Below are 16886 nucleotides of genomic sequence, written 5' to 3'. Positions count from 1 at the left end.
AAAAAAAAAAAAAAAAAAGAACTTCTGGACAGAGCAAAGAGGTGGGAGTTCTGGAGAAGCCCCTGAAATCCCACCAGGTGAACTTCTGCACAGGTAGACCTGAAGCCGTAGCCCGAGGGAGCTGGGTGGAGAGGGGATGGCCATCATCTGGGCCCACAGACCCTGCCCCTGCCCTGCCCCTGGCAGCAAAGGTCTCCACTCACACATGGGAGAGCAGGGTTGGGTTCCCCAGCCCTCAGCACTTTAACCCATAGGACTGTGCCTTGGTGGTGGTAACCCGGAGTCTCTGCACGTCTTTCAGCATCTACTGCACAGTCCCGGGCACACAGGGATTCAGTGTTTGCCAAGTGCAGCCATGAATGAGAGCACACTCTTTCACTGAGTGGCCCCCTGGCTGGTCCCCTTCTTCAAATGAATATTTTGTATTCCAGGAACGGCCTGAATCATTTTTGTTGGCATTAAGTCCTCTCCTATATGCTCCCCTTCCACCCATATCAGATGTCCCGAAGTGTGGCCCTGTGTCCTCTAAGTTACTTGCATGATTGATGCTGAAGTGACTTCAAGCAAATACCGCTAGAACCCTGGTTTACAGAGAAGATTCCGCAGGAAACCTTATACTCACAGCGCTAAGCATATTTGGGAGGCCTCACTAGCCTGGGTGGTGTGGAAGCCTGGCATCTGAGAGGAGCGGGCTGACCAGGACTCACACTGCTACCTGCTGGTTCCTGCAGTGAGTCCCAGCTTCCTAAACACTGTGGCTGTATTGGCCTTGCCCTCAAGATCCCCCTGGGGGTCTGACCAGGGTGTGTTACCCTAGTAGATTCCCTGGTCCTCTGGCTTCTGGGCAAGGTGGGCCAGATGTTTGTCCCCACCTTGCCTGCATGGTGGCCGGGTCTGGGACTGGCACAGCCCCCTAGAGCGGATCACAGTTCCTGGCAGGTAGCCCTGAGGGCCTCGGGATTCTGAGACTTGTGTGATCCCTTAGCCCCAGGGAGGTGCCAGCGCTCAGCTGCTCATCACTGCCATGTGGCGCACTGAGCTCTTTCTTGTCATTTTTTTTTTTTTTTTGAGACAAGGTCTCATTCTGTTGCCCAGGCCGGAGTGCAGTGGTACTATCTCACCTCACTGTAACCTCTGCTTCCCGGGATCAAGTGATCCTCTGACTTCAGCCTCCCAGGTAGCTGGGACTGCAGTTGCACGCCACCATGCCCAGCTAATTTTTTATATATTTTTTGTAGAGACGGGGTCTCGCCATGTTGCCCAGGCTGGTCTCAAACTCCTGGGCTCAAGCAATCCACCCACCTCGGCCTTCCAAAGTGCTGGGATTACAGGCATGAGCCACCACTGTACCTGGCTATTTCTTGTGATTTCTTTCACACCTGCCTACACCTTAGCAAACAGCCCCTTTTAAAAACTCTCCTCTGGCCAGGTACAGTGAGTGGCTCATGCCTGTAATCACAGCACTGAGAGACCGAGGTGGGAAGGATCGCCTGAAGTCAGGAGTTCAAGCCTGGGTAACAAAGTGATACCCCCTCCTCTGCCCCCTGCCATCTCTCCAAAAAAAAAAAAAAAAAAAGATTAGCCTGGCAAGGTGGTGCCTGCTTGTAGTCTCAACTACTTGGGAGGCTGAGGAAGGAGGATCACTTGAGCCTAGGAGGTTGAGGCTGCAGTGAGCTATGATCATACCATTGTACTCCAACCCTGCTCTCCCACAAAGGGGCTAAAGAGATCTTCACTGGTCCCCAGAGTGAGACCCTGTCTCTAAAAAAAAAAAATTCTCCTCAAATCAACCTATTTGGAGGCTGCCTTGCAGGAATGGTAACTATTACATCGCTATTCAGCTGCTCAGTGTCTAGTGGCTGCTCACTCCTTCTCTGTGGCATAAACTCCAGGGCCTTGTGCGTGGCCACCTTCAGAGTGTCCCCTCTAACAGCTCCGCTCTTCCCTGGGCTCTGGCCACAGCGGCTCTGCCACAGCTCCCCCAAACACCACAGATTTGTGCCTCTGTTCCTATTGTTTCCACTCTAAGGAAGGCCCTTCTGCTGCCCTTTCACCTGGGGGCAATCCTATCCACGCTTCAGGGGACACCTCAGGGTCCCCATCTCTCCCTTTGCCCAGCACCCCCTGGCCTTTGGTGCCCCGGGAGCACGTGGCCTGTGATTCCACCTCAGCGTGCAGCACACCGCATTCTGGGTGTTCTTGCAGGAGCCTGTCTCCTCTGCTAGACTTCGCCTGTCAATTAGGCAAGTGCTGCTTTCATTCATCCCATACACGGCTATGGAGGCCCCAGCAGCTGCTGGCTACTGAAAATAAAAACTGAAGAAGACATCCCCTTGGTCCCCAAGGTCCCTGCTCTTTGGTTGGGAGCCCAACAAGTGAACTGACAATTGTGCCCCTGGAATAAATGCCAGGGCAAAGGCTGGTGGGGAGGAAGCCCGAGGGGAGGGCAGTGAGGAGGGAAGGAGAGGGGGAAGGCTCTTGCTTTCAGAGGAGGCTCTATCCAGTGGACAAATGGCATAGCCAGGGGACAGGGGACGGTGAGGGCATGCTGTCTGAGCAAAATGTATACAAAGCCCAGGGCCCTGAGAATGCTTCTGGAACTGCCAATGGCTTCGCCTGCAGGTGAATGGCCACCGAATGGGGATGCAGGCTGCTGCTGAAATGGTCTCATAGGACGTGGCCCTAAAGAACCTCAGAAGACGTTGAAGCGTTTTAAGCAGGATGAAAGACTTGAATTAAACAGTATTTAGAGAAGCTAAATAGAGAAATAGCTTTTGGAAGAATTAAATAGCATTTAGAGTGCTTATCATGTATCAAGGGCCAAGCTAAGCACTTTGACCACATGGTTTCACTTAATCCTCACAGCAACTCAATGAGATAGGAATGGAGCCCATTTTATAGAAGGGAGCACTGAGATTTAGCTCATATCAGCAGTAGAGTGGAGAATGGATCGGCAAGGGGAGGGCTGGTTAGGCAGCCTGACTGTGGTGCAGATGAGGGCACTGGAGAGTGGCTGGGAGAGAAGAGGGTAGGTGAAGAGAGGACATGTTTCTTCTCTTTCAAAAGGTTCGGTTGCAAGGGAAGAAGAACTAGAAAGGATATAGGGTCGAGGGTAGTTGGTGTTGTTTTGAGGTGCATAAGGTCGGTACTTGTTTATTTATTTGTTTTGTTTTGTTTTTTGAGACAGAGTTTCGTCTTGTTGCCCAGGCTGAAGTGCAATGGCGCGATCTCGGCTCACTGCAACCTCTACTTCCTGTGTTCAAGCGATTCTCCAGCCTCAGCCTCCTGAGTAGCTGGGATTACAGGCATGCGCCACCACGCCCAGCTAATTTTTGTACTTTTAGTAGAGACGGGGTTTCTCCATGTTGGCCAGGCTGGTCTCGAACTCTTGATCTCAGGTCATCCACCCACCTCAGCCTCCCAAAATGCTGGGCAGAGGCAGGATGGGGGCAGGTAGAGAAGTGGGTGATGTGAGACTGTAGCCAGCCTTCGGGGGGCCATCCAACAGCCACACACCCCTTCTTGTGGATAAAAGCTGCAAACTGTGTTCAGGGACCACCATCTTCCACCAGACGGTGTGCTCAGAGGAGGCCAGCTCCAGGGAACGATTCTTAGAATTAGATGATTCACTGTGATCATCTAATTCTTCTGCCTTGGGATTGGCTTACGGTGGGCATGTGACCCAGTTTTGGCCAATGAGATATGGGAGAAGAGGCTTGGGAAAGACTTCCTGACCCTTACAAGAGACCCCAGGAAACCACAGCCTCTTCCTTCTGGATGTTGTCAAGTGTGGGTGAGACGCCGGGAGCGGGGGCATTTAGCCACCTGCTGGAGGATGAAGGTCAAAGAAGAGGGCAGCGTCCGGAGAATCACAGAGAAATGGGCTCAAAGCCCTGGCACCTCATGCCTGGGGCCACACACAGACATCGCTGGCAAAATGATCCGAATACATGAGACAGGAATTGAATTCTCTTTTCCCCACTGTGATGACTTATCTACAAAAACCCTCTACATTTCTGGGTGGAAAGGACGTCTATCTAGGAGCAAGGGGAAAACAATGTGGGACACCAACACGAGTGGTTTCCTCTTCAGTCAGAAGTTGAGATAAAATGGACTGGAAAGATACAACTTGGGAAAGAGCTTGGAGAACGAAAGAATCAGAGTACTTGATTAAAATGACCGAGTTCCTTAGCTAGGAAAGGAGAAGGCGGGAAGCACACAGGCAAAGCCGGATCTCCTGGGTGGCACAGTAAGGATGGGGAGGTTCTTTAGCCCCCATACGGGTTTCAGAAGTCAGCCACAATGGGCCAGGCGTGGTGGCTCACACCTGTAATCTCAGCACTTTGGGAGGCCAAGATCAGGGGATCGCCTGAGGTCAGGAGTTCAAGACCAGCCTGGCCAACATGATGAAACCCCATCTCTACTAAAAATACAAGAATTAGCCAGGTGTGGTGGCGGGTGCCTGTAGTCCCAGTTACTAGGGAGGCTGAGGCAAAATAATTCCTTGAACCCAGGAGGCAGAGGTTGCAGTGAGCCGAGACCACACCACTGCACTCCAGCCTGGGTGACAGAATGAGACTCCGTCTCAAAAAAAAAAACAAAAAAAACCCCAGAATGATGGCGAGCTACCCTGTCCAGTAGGGTAGCCACTGCTTAAGGTGGTTCCCGGACACCTGAAATATGGCCATTCCAAATTGACATGTTCTGTAAATGTAAAATACACACCAGATTTCAATAATTCTTATATTATTTATGAGCTGAACTGACAGTTTTTTGGATATAATGGGTTAAAATAAAATATAGCATCAAAATGAATTTCACCTGTTTCTTATTACTTTTTAAATGTGGCTACTAGAAAATTTAAAATTACATATGTGGCTTGCACTGGATGGTGCTGAGCTAGATTTTTGGCTCATAAGAAGATGTTGAGTGGCGCTAACCACAGACGCTGGACGGTGGACCCTCTCCCATGCCAGGAAGTTCATGGACACACCTGGAGCATCTAACGTGCTCCTGGAGAGTGGTGGAAAGCGGGCAGACTGGGGCCCTGCAGGCCCAGCTGAGGCTTGAGAGTCCCGTGGTGGGGTAGGTGCACAGAGAAGAAGGAGTCACACTGATCACTGTCTGGGTTTTACCCAGGCAGGTGACACAAGAGATAGACAAAAGGCCAAGGGAATCACAGGTAACACTGACAAAACACTGTTTAAATAACAGTGTTTAAATAGTAGGTCAAGGGTTCAAGGCCGGCTAGGAAAAGAAGCAGAGGTGGGGGAGTCAGTGTGGGGATTGAGGGATTGGGAGAAAACTGAGGGTCATAGGACTAAAGTCTTGATGAGATTGAAGAGAACCTATATTTCTGCAGTTCATTCACTCATTTATATCTCAGTGATCATCCATCTTAGACAGAGACGAAAATAGACACAAAGCTTCCCTGGCCCTCACAGGGTTTGTTTGTTTTTTATTTGAGACAGAGTCTCCCTCTGTTACCCAGGCTAGAGTGCAGTGGCATGATCTGGGCCCGCTGCAACCTCTGCCTCCTGGGTTCAAGTGATTCTTGTGCCTCAGCCTCCCAAGCCTGGGATTACAGGTGCCTGCTACCATACCCAGCTGATTTTTTTTATTTTTAGTAGAGATGGGTTTTGCCATGTTGGCCAGGCTTGTTTCGAACTCCTGGCCTCAAGTTATCCCACTTCAGCCTCCCAAAGTGCTGGGATTACAGGCATGAGCCATGTGCCCTGGTCCTCAAAGAGTTTTGATGTTGCTCATGACTACACTGTACTTGAAAAAGCTCCATTTTTAAAAAACAATAATTTCTATCAAACCACTCACTGCTGCACCACTCACCGATTTGTCCCGGGAGATCTTCTTGAAGATAACATGGTTCGGTTCGGACTTGCTGGTCTTCCCGCTGGCTGCCATGTTATCTGTCCCTGGCAACTTCACCTTGGGATGTTGGTCAGGCGTTAGAGGACTGGAGAAAGGTAAGACAATCCTAAATATCAAGTCAAGAACATCCTGGGTATGAAATCTACTCACGAGATGCTGTGCACCCTCAGCATTCCCTTCTACCGGCTTCAATATCCGAGTTTCACTGATGAGTCTTTGCTTAGTTTGTATTTTATTGCAGCATGATTTGGGGTGTTTTCGATATTTTATTTTTCTTGGTAAGCTTCAGACATTTCTCAGTACACCTCACCAGGGAGTCTAGCTAGATTCCAGTGAGGTTTTACTTTCTGGCTAACCTTTGGTGTTATCACACTTAGCCAGGTGGAATTTAAAGTTCTATCATGACTGTGTCTAATGGCAAATAAATCAAAAAAGTTCCTGAAAACCACAACATAACTACTTCACAAAGACTGTTTTCAAGAATATATTAATGGCCGGGTACTGTGGCTCACACCTGTAATCTCAACACTTTGGGAGGCTGAAGTGAGAGGATCATTTGAAGCCAGGAGCCGGAGACTGGCCTGGGGGACATAGCAAGATCCTATCAATTTTTTTTTTAAAGAATATATTAAAATCCCAAAAGTTCTATTCAGCAATTCCTACTAAGAGATAGCCACCCTGTATTACAATTAAGAGGCCGTCTTAGTGGTCTGGAATTAAACATACTCTGAGGTTTTTTTTTTTTTTTTTTTTTTTTGAGACGGAGTCTTGCTCTGTGCCCCAGGCTGGAGTGCAGTGGCGCGATCTGGGCTCACTGCAAGCTCCGCCCCCCAGGGTTCACGCCATTCTCCTGCCTCAGCCTCCCGAGTAGCTGGGACTACAGGCGCCCGCCACCTCGCCCGGCTAATTTTCTTGTATTTTTAGTAGAGACGGGGTTTCACCGTGTTAGCCAGGATGGTCTCGATCTCCTGACCTCGTGATCCGCCCGTCTCGGCCTCCCAAAGTGCTGGGATTACAGGCTTGAGCCACCGCGCCCGGCCTACTCTGAGGTTTTTTTTAAAGATATAGGATCTCGTTCTGTTGCCCAGGCTGGAGGGCAGCATCACAATCACAGCTCACCGTAACCTCGAACTCCTGGGCTCGTGATCCTCCTGCCTCAGCCTGCTGAGTCGCTAGGACTACAGGTGTGTGACACCATGTCTAGCTCATTTATTTTTATTTTTATTTTTTTTTTGTAGAGACTGGGTCTGACTGTATTGCTCAAGTTGGTCTCGAATTCCTGGCTTCAAGTGATCCTCCAGCCTCAGCCTCCTGAGTCGCTGGGACTACAGGCATGAGCCATGGCACCCGGCTCACTCCGAGTCTCCTTAAATAGCAAAGTCTTACGGAAACTACACAGAAAAGGTGAAGGCGGGACCTCCTGTCTGCATGAAAACGCCCATCCTGGCTCTTCCCCACACCTGCCCCAGGTTTCTGAGAAGGTTTTGGCCTGTGGTGGTCACATACCTTGTGATTTGTCACCAACCAGGTGGGAAGGGCCGGGTGGCAAGGAGAGGGTCTCTATGCTCTGAGACGATGAACAGTCAGCCCCTGTTCTGAGCAAGCTGGTGCCGTCTCACCAGCTGAGCCTGCAGAGGTACCGCTGAGGCCCCTGGCCTGTGTATGTGGGGAATTTGTAGGGGATCTAGCGAGGATGCCCAGCGTCCAGGTCTCAATGTCTAAAAGCCAAATCCCACTTAAGGAGCAGAGTTGGATTAGTGCTGAGACAGTGAACTGGTAGTTTCAGCAGTTCTAAGCATTAAGCAACACCCCCGTCCCGGTCTCCATACGGAGGGCCTCAGATGTACGAGTCACCCAGCTCACCTGGGGAAGGTTGGTGGGAGGGCCAACAGCTAAATGAAAGCTACTTTTTCTTCTAAACCTCTTTGGATTCTGGAAATAGACTGATTATCCCTTCATTCCCGGGCATTGCCAGGACAGGAAGAGATTTGATTAAACTCAGCAGGCAGCTAATGCGACCTTGGGGGTGGGGACTAAACAAAAAGGTCAAGGAGAAATGTCAGCCTCAAGATGAACCTGGTGTTATGCAAACCAAGCTGGATCTGTCCCTCTCCTCCACCTGCTCCTACTGACTGATGGCTCCAGGAGTCCTGTCGATCCCCTCACTGTCTCTGGAACCTGTCTGCCTCCTCCCATCCCCAGCACCGCCTTTGCTTCCCAGGACTGGCCTGACTACATCTATTTCTTTTCTTTTTTTGTGTTGTTTTGTTTTTTGTTTTGAGATGGAGTCTTGCTCTGTCTCCCAGGCTGGAGTGCAGTGGCGCAGTCTCGACTCACTGAAACTTCTGCCTCCCAGGTTCAAGTGATTCTCCTGCCTCAGCCTCCCGAGTAGCTGGGACTACAGGTGCCCGCCCACCACACTTGGCTAATTTTGTATTTTTAGTAGAGACAGGGTTTCGCTATGTTGGCCAGGCTGGTCTCGAACTCCTGACCTCAGGTGATCCAACTGCCTCGGCCTCCCAAAGTGCTGGGATTACAGGCGTGAGTCACCACATCCAGCCGACTATATTTATTTCTACCCTCCAAGCCCTTTTCCACACAGAGGCAGAGAGACCTTCTGAGCCTGGACCTGTCACCCCTTGCTTATAATCACCCATTGCTCTTAGAATGCAGGCAAAAAGCTTGCAGCCTCTGGAACCTCCGCCTGCCTTTCCTTCCACGCCGTCTGCCACGCTTCCTCCTTCCCACTGTTCTTTTTGCCTGGAACAAGCCTCTCCTCTCTCCACTTTGTTGACTCTTCTTGGCTTTTCAGATTTTTGACCAGGAGTCGCTTCCTCAGGGGAGCTATCCCCAACCTCCAGGACCAGACTGGAGGCACACTTGCATTTCACTCTTTTTTATTTTTTTCTTTTGAGATAGAGTCTCACTCTGTTGCCCGGGCTGGAGTGCAGTGGCGCCATCTTGGCTCACTGCAGCCTCCGCCTCCTGGGTTCAAGCAATTCTCCTGCCTCAGCCTCCCAAGTAGCTGGGATTACAGTTGTGTACCAGTACGCCCAGCTAATTTTTGTATTTTTAATAGAGATGGGGTTTCGTCATGTTGGCCAGGTTGGTCTCAAACTCCTGGCCTCCTGAAGTGCTGGGATTACAGGCATGAGCTACCGTGCCTGGCCGCATTTCATTCTTGGTTGGGAATTATTCTACGGTCTCTCTTCTCTCACGGGAGTCTAGGCTCCATGAGGGCAGGGCCTAGGTCATTTCATTTCCCTCACTTTTGTCTTCACAGTGCCCAGAACAATGCCTGCTCCCAAGAACACTTGGGGAATGGATGGAGGGGACTAACTAACACACTTACATGGGGGACTGACTTGGGAATGAAACGAGTATATGCAGAAAGCTTGTTCCGATGTTTGAGGTATCAGCATCCACTCAAACATTCCAATGGCTTCCCATCTAAGTCTGGACAATGCTTGCCAGGTCCGGCATGCTCTGGCCCCCCGTTACCTCTGACTTTATTTCTCACCACTCTCTCTCCCTTGTCCACTTCGCTCCAGAGTACCGAGTCTGTTTTCTTTTAGAGACAGGGTCTAGCTCTGTCACCCAGGCTGGAGTGCAGTGGTGCAATCACAGCTCACTGCAGCTTTGAACTCCCGGGCTCAAGCGCTCCTCCCACCTAAGCCTCCCAAGTAGCTAGGACTACAGGCATATGCCACTACACCCAGCTAATTCTTTAAAATTTTGTAGAGATGGAGTCTTGCTATGTTGCCCAGGCTGGTGTCGAACTCCTGACCTCAACTGATCCGCTCACCTCAACCTTCTATAGTGTTGGGGTTACAGACATGAGCCACCACCGCTGGCCTGCTTTTCTTTAAACCTCCGTCTAGGCCTTTCCACTTGCCATTTCCTCTCCTGGAACATTCTTCCTGCAGCCGGCGACATGGCTCACTCCTTCAATTGCTTTGAGTCTTCACTTCAATGTCACCCTATCCTTAGCATATTCTTTTGTTGGCCTCACCATACCTGAACTGCAAAATCCCTATTTTAAAACACAAAGATTATTCATTGGTGTTAAAACCATCAGGTGAAGAGTTGATGGGAAAATGACTGTAGGACTGAAGCGATGCCACATGGATCATGCTGTCATCTCAAGGTGCATGGCAGATACCAGGGTCAATCTTCATATTGCCGGTGGTGTTAGCCACATGGGATGTGTCCCTTGGGGTTAACTTGAATCCATGAGCCTTCAGACATCATTTCTAGTTTATTGGAAATACAAAGAATGAGCTATGTGACACAAATGAACTGCCAGACAAATCCAACAAACAGTGCCATAGAAATGGGGTTTACTAGGCCAGGCGCGGTGGCTCATGCCTGTAATCCCAGCACTTTGGGAGGCCGAGGCAGGTGGATCACGAGGTCAGGAGTTCAAGACCAGCCTGGCCAACATAGTGAAACCCGTCTCTACTAAAAATACAAAAATTAGCCAGGTGTGGTGGTGGGCGCCTGTAGTTCCAGCTACTTGGGAGGCTGAGGCAGAAGAATCGCTTGAACCCAGGAGGCGGAGGTTGCAGTGAGCCGAGATTATACCACTGCACTCCAGCTTGGGTGACAGAGCGACTCTGCTCTGTCTCAAAGAAAAAAAAAACTGGGTTTACTATATTAAAAGATGCTGAGGCACTCGACACCCAGATGTCGTGTGCAGCTCCAGACTGAATACACAACTGGCCAAAAGGGATGTGTAGGACATTTTGGGTTCATTGGGAAAATCTGACTGTGGTAAAATGCCTGGAGTAGAAAGGTGAGAGATTGTGACAGAACCAACAAAGTTGTAGAATGGTGCGTGTCGCACGTCCATGTTTTGAAAACACACAGAGGCTATGTATTTGTGTATATATACATATATGTACATTTACAGAGCACTTTGAGAGGCCAGGGCAGGTGGATTATGTATTTGTGAATATATACATATATGTACATTTATTGAGCACTTTGAGAGGCCGACGCAGGTGGATCGCTTGAGCACAGGAGTTTGAGAACAGCCTGGCAACATAGTGAGACCCCATCTCTATAAAAAGTAAACAAAATTAGCCAGGCCTGGTGGTGTGTGTGCCAGTGGTCCCAGCTACTTGGGAGGCTTATGTCAGAGGACTGTTTGGGCCTGGGATGTTGAGGTTGTAGTGAGCCGCGAGCATGTCATTGTATTCCAGCCTGGGCAACAGAACAAGACCCTGTCTCAAAAAAAAAAAAAAAAAAAAAAAAAAAAAAAATGCTGTGCCGGGCACAGTGGCTCACACCTGTAATCCCAGCACTTTGGGAATCAGAGGCGGGCGGATCATTTGAGGTAAGGAGTTCGAGACCAGCTTGGCCAACATGGTGAAACCTCTTCTCTATAAAAAATACAAAAATTAGCTGGGTGTGGGGGTAGGCGCCTTTAATCCTAGCTACCTGGGAGGCTGAGGCAAAGAATCAGTTGAACCTGGGAGATGGAGGTTGCACTGAGCGGAGACTGCATTCCAGCCTGGGTAACAGAGTGAGACTCTATCTCAAAAAAAAACCAAAAACCAAAAACCAAAAAACAAAAACAGACAAACAAGAAAAAACAAAAAACAAGTCATTCTTTTTCTTCTTCCCCTCTATCTTCATTGAGATATATATATGAAATGGGTGAATTTTGAAATAGAGATAGACATAGATGAGTGTAGGCAAATACATATAGAGGGAAAATGTATCTAATAACTAACAAAATTCACCCATTTTGAGTGTACAGCTTGATGAGTTTTGGTCATCATCTACATTGTGTAACCATCGCTGTGATCAATTCCACCACTCCCCAAAGTTCCCTGTACCCATTTCCATCAACAACTCCATCCACCCTCCTGCCCCAGGCAATCACAGATCTGCCTTCTGTCATGAGCTCTGCATATTCTACAATTTTATTATGAAATTTTAAAGCACAGAAAAGTTAGAAGAACAGTACAATAGACACCCACATGGTCAACTTCAAGATTTGACAATTAACATTTTGCTGCCTGCACTCCTCTATATCTACCTGTTTTTTCCCTTCTTAACCATTTGAACGTACATGCAGACATCATGACACTTTACCCGTATCTCAGAATGCAGCTCCTAAGCACAAGGACAAAAATGTCCGTTCTTTTTATGAAATAACAATCAAGAGTATGTGGTAGTTTAGAAACAAGTCCTTACTTGGCAAAAATTAAAAGCTGGCAATCTTCCCCTAGATTTATTTTTGAGAATTATTGGTCTATGAATGCTCAAAGTCTGGGCACCAGTGGCTACAGCATGCTTGTTTCTCTGGGGTTGGCTTCCAGTGAGACAATGCTTTGAACCCTGTGTTTCATCTCCAAACACTAAACACAGCAGCCGGCTTGCCGGGCAGGGGAGGTGGGAGCGGGGTGGAGGCATCCAGCTAAGAGGTTTATGGGCTTTGGGGCGGGGTTATCGTCTTAGGGGTTTACTGGGGCTCATGCACGAGGAAAATGGGTAACTCTGCTAAACATCAGCTACAAAATGAAAATCTCGTGTCCTCATTGCCTTGATTTTACTGAAGCAGAGAACACCTGGGCAGTTTGAAGTATGGATAAGGAGTGCCAGGGAATCGGAGCTTTTAAAAGTCACCTTAATTCCAACATGTATCTCCTAGACTCAGTCAGTGAGTTTAAAGAATAGAGGGCTGTTTGGGGTTGGGCTGGCTAATAATATCTGCAATCATAAACGCAATCCTGTGGGTCTGCAAGGTAATGAGAGACCTTTAAAAAATCACTTTGTTCCCATTCCATCCCTTACTTTGATCTCCTCTGTTAACATCTCCAATGAGTTACTGAATGCTTCCAAGGATGGGGAAATCACTATCTCGTTGGATTTGTTGGATATCCATTTTTTTTCCCAAATAGAATAAAGAGTGAAAAAACTATTATTTACTAATTATTAGCATTTACTATTATATTTACTAGTATTATTTACTAATTAGAATTAGTAAATTATGATTTACTAATACTAAATTATTAGTATAAAGAGTGAAAAATTACGTTAGGATGGAACTGGCTTCCCTTCTGCTTCTCTCCATCGCTCGAACTTAATCTTTTCCGCACGTGAATCCTTCCATGATTAGCCTTGTAGGCACTGAAGCCTCTCACCACCCTGGGGGGCCCATTCCCAGACAGATTTCCAATGTCTGTCTGGAGGCACTGTGCTGAAAATGGTACTTAATGTTGCGGGTTCCCATGTAATAGGAGCATGCTGTACAAACCGCCCCAGACGGAGTCCTGGGTTCTTGGCCTACTGCTGAATCCATTATGACCTTGAGGGAGTAGCCTGGCCTATTTCCTTTATCGGTCTGAGGGGACCCCCCAGCCTGCCTTGTCGTGCAAAGTGGAAAGATTCATGGAATGTGCAGACGGCCTTAAGAAGGTCAAGTCTTGTGCAGGACGATCCTGATCAAGATTTTCTCTTGTCCACTCCAGCGGTGAGGCTCACACCTATCTTGTGTGCTTCTTCAGCCTCTGGTCATGCCACCTGGGCCTCAACACTAAAGGGGGTTCTGACGATGATGAGGTTGCTTCTACAGAAGAGTGGAGGGCCAACCACGAACTGAGGGCTTACCCTGGGATCCCTGGATGGGCTTCAGGATCTGTGAACCTAAGCTGCATGCAAAGTTATGTAGATATGCCTTTATCTGGGGAGAGGGCTCATAAGTTTCCTTCAGATAGATCCACTGCTACTGATCAAAAACGTCTGAAAAGCACTGATCCTCTTTCTTGCTGGAATTAGAGGGGGTGGTTGCACAACATTGTGAATATATTAAATGTTGCTGAATTGTTTACTTTAAAATGGTTTATGGTATGTGAATCTCAAATTTTTTTTTTTCTTTTGAGACACTGTCTTGCTCTGTCGCTCAGACTGGAGTGCAGTGGCACCATCACGGCTCACTGCAGCCTCGACCTTTGGGGCTCAGGTGATCCTCCTGCTTCAGCATCCTGAATAGCCGGGATTACAGGGATGTGCCACCACACCCGGCTAATTCTTGCATTTCTAGTAGCGACAGGGTTTCATCATGCTGCCCAGGCAGGTCTCAAACTCCTGGCCTCAAGTAATCCACCCAGCTCACCTCAGTGTTGGGATTACAGGTGTGAGCCACCATGCCTGGCCTACGATTACATTTTTAAACGATTCTCTCTTCCTTTCAGCTAGTTATACTTTGGGACAATCTTGGGGCTGGTTTGTTTTCCACCAATTCTACTACTATAAACCCACCATGTGCCAAGCACTCTATCGGGTGTAAAGCATATGACGGCCCTGAGATCTCCTTAGTCTCTTAGGACCATCTGGGTGTACTCCTGGGGGCAACAGGACTTACGGCTTCCTAACTAGAAGCCAGGCTGTTTACAGTTTATCCTCTTAGTGCCTGGCTCACAAGCATGCCTACCTATCCTCTCCTCACTGTAGTTCTCTGATAAAAATGAAGCCCAAAGCCAGAATTCGCCTGCCGTCACCTTCCTGTGCCTGGGGTCAGAGCAATCCACAGTGGGGGCTGGTCCCACAGTCATGTGCAGGACTAATGTCCCCACTTGAGATACAAGTGTATGCTTATGGAGAAGCCAACCACATCCAGTGTGGGGCATTCAAAAAAAGGTCAGCAAGAATTACTGTTCTAGAATACATACTCAGCGCCTGTAATCCCAGCATTTTGGGAGGCCGAAGCGGGCAGATCACGAGGTCAGGAGATGGAGACCATCCTGGCGAACATGGTGAAACCCCATCTCTACTAAAAATACCAAAAACTTAGCCGGGCGTGGTGGCGGGCGCCTGTAGTCCCTGCTACTCGGGAGGCTGAGGCAGGAGAATGGTGTGAACCCGGGAGGCGGAGCTTGCAGTGAGCCGAGATTGCGCCACTGCACTTCAGCCTGGGCGACGGAGTGAGACTTAAAAAAAAAAAAAAAAAAGTGACCCAAGGATAGTGACAAGGGCTTGCTTATACACGGATGCTCGCTTGCTTGCTGTGCCAGCAATCCCCCCAGCAGACGTGTGAACAAAGCCACCTCCACCATCCATCCCCACGAGACCAGGTCAGCTGCCTCACAGAATCTTAGTAAATAATCATTGTCTTAAGCCATGAAGTTTGAGGTAGTCTGTTATACAGCAAAAGCTAATTGGATTTTGTTTCAAACCAATCATAAGAAACACCGCTGCAACAATCAGGAACATTGGACCGAAGGGTGGGTGATACCGTCATACCGTCACTGTTAATTCCAGTAGGTTAATCACAGCCGGGTCTCCTTGCCGGGCTGGGTTGGGATGCATGGTAATTCATGGGTAAAACAACATGCTTGAAATTTGCGTTAAAATACTCTGGGGGGAAAGCATCAAAGAGGGCTGACTGAGACTGACAGGGCTGTTGAGTGGTGGGTACACTGGACTCGTTAGAGACAATACTGTCTACTCCCTTGGGTTCTGTGTTTGTCCTGATTTGGATGTTCTCACTGTGCTCACCAATTGCAGGTTAGAATATGAAGGCAACACGGTGCAGGGGAAGACTCACTGAGCAGCGGGGAAGGTTGAGAGGACAGGAACAGTTGGAGCATGCACAGAGAGGGAGGATCTGGAACAAACAGGCCAGGAAGGGTTGAGACCTGTTAGGAAAGTCAGAGTTCCTGGAGGCCAGAGAAGTCAAATTTTGCTTAAGTGAGGCAGCTAAGAATCATTCTGTGATTAGTCCCGTCTTTTACTGGCAGGTACCACATACCTCATGCACTTTTACAGAATCTACGCAGATACAGGCATACCTCATTTTACTCAAGATTTCCAAAGGTTTTTTTTTTTTTTTTTTTTTTGAGACAGAGTCTTGCTCTGTCACCCAGAATGGAGTTCAATGGTCCGATCTCGGCTCACTGCAACCTCCACCTCCCGGGTTCAAGCGATTCTCCTGCCTCAGCCTCCTGACTAGCTGGGACTACAGGTGTGGACCACCACACCCGGCTAATTTTTTGTATTTTTGGTAGAGATGGGGTTTCACTGTGTTAGCCAGGAGGGTCTCAATCTCCTGACCTCGTGATCCGCCAGCCTCGGCCTCCCAAAGTGCTGGGATTTCCAAAGTTTTTTGGATGGAAAATAGGAATTTCTAACATAAGCCGGACTTATTAAAGCAGGACACTAGAAAAGGCCATGTGGAGAAGCACAGTCCATTCACTTTTGAAGACACAGCTTAGCGTCACACCTGTCCCTGTGGGCGTGGCCAGGTGCTGTGGCTCATGTCTATGATCCCAGCACTTTGAGAAGGCAGACGGGTGGACTGTTTGAGTCCAGAGTTCGAGACAACCCTCGCCAACATGGCAAAACCCCATCTCTACTAAAAATACAGAAAAAAAAAAATGTGCGAAGCATGGTGGCAGGTGGCTGCAGTCCCAGCTACTCGGGAGGCTGAGGTGGGAGGATCACCTGAGCCTAGGAGGTCAAAGTGGCAGTGAACTGAGACTGCACCACTGCACTCCACTTGGGCAACTGGAATGAGACCCTACCTCAAAAGAAAGAAAAGATCTAATCAATTAAGATTGCTGTTGTGCTACAGACACTCAGGTAGTTGTGCAGGATTTGGTACACTCAGCAACCTGCGACTTCCCAGCCGACTTGCTCCTGGAGCCTAAGAGCAGCCTCTTCATCCATTCACCCTAGTGTCCCCACGAAACATCGGGTGCCATGCTGTGAAAGCAGGAGGGGCTTTGGGACATCTATGGTAAGAGGCAGCATATGAACAGTATGCACTTTAACAATAAGGCTTTGGGTAACATGGTGAAACCGTCTCTACAAAATATAAAAAATTAGCTGGCTGTAGTGGCACCAACCTATCCTATCGTCCCAGCTACTCGGGAGACAGAGGTGGGGGGATCACTTGTGCCTGGGAGGCAGAGGCTGCAGTGAGCCAAGATTGTGCCACTCCACTCCAGCCTGGGTGACAGAGACCTTATCTCAAAAAATAAAAATAAAAA

At 48.7% G+C, this 16886-nt stretch overlaps 1 protein-coding gene across 1 annotated transcript in view; it reads right to left on the bottom strand.

Moving 5' to 3' along the window:
- The window catches only part of SAG (S-antigen; retina and pineal gland (arrestin)), a 42202-nt gene extending 34603 nt beyond the window's left edge, over positions 1 to 7599 (bottom strand). Inside the window, exons 1-2 of the mRNA XM_011980254.1 lie at positions 7393 to 7599; positions 5845 to 5992 (exon numbers count right to left, since the gene is read on the bottom strand). Of these exons, the coding sequence (XP_011835644.1) occupies positions 5845 to 5919 (75 nt within the window). The 5' untranslated portion in view covers positions 5920 to 5992; positions 7393 to 7599. The remainder of the gene's footprint in view (positions 1 to 5844; positions 5993 to 7392) is intronic.
- Positions 7600 to 16886: the final 9287 nt, after the last annotated feature.

The sequence above is a fragment of the Mandrillus leucophaeus genome, unplaced genomic scaffold, assembly GCF_000951045.1.
Source record: "Mandrillus leucophaeus isolate KB7577 unplaced genomic scaffold, Mleu.le_1.0 Scaffold21, whole genome shotgun sequence".
Lineage (NCBI taxonomy): Eukaryota > Metazoa > Chordata > Mammalia > Primates > Cercopithecidae > Mandrillus > Mandrillus leucophaeus.
The sequence above is the reverse complement of the archived record's forward strand: the minus strand, read 5'-3'. Positions and strand labels throughout refer to the sequence as shown.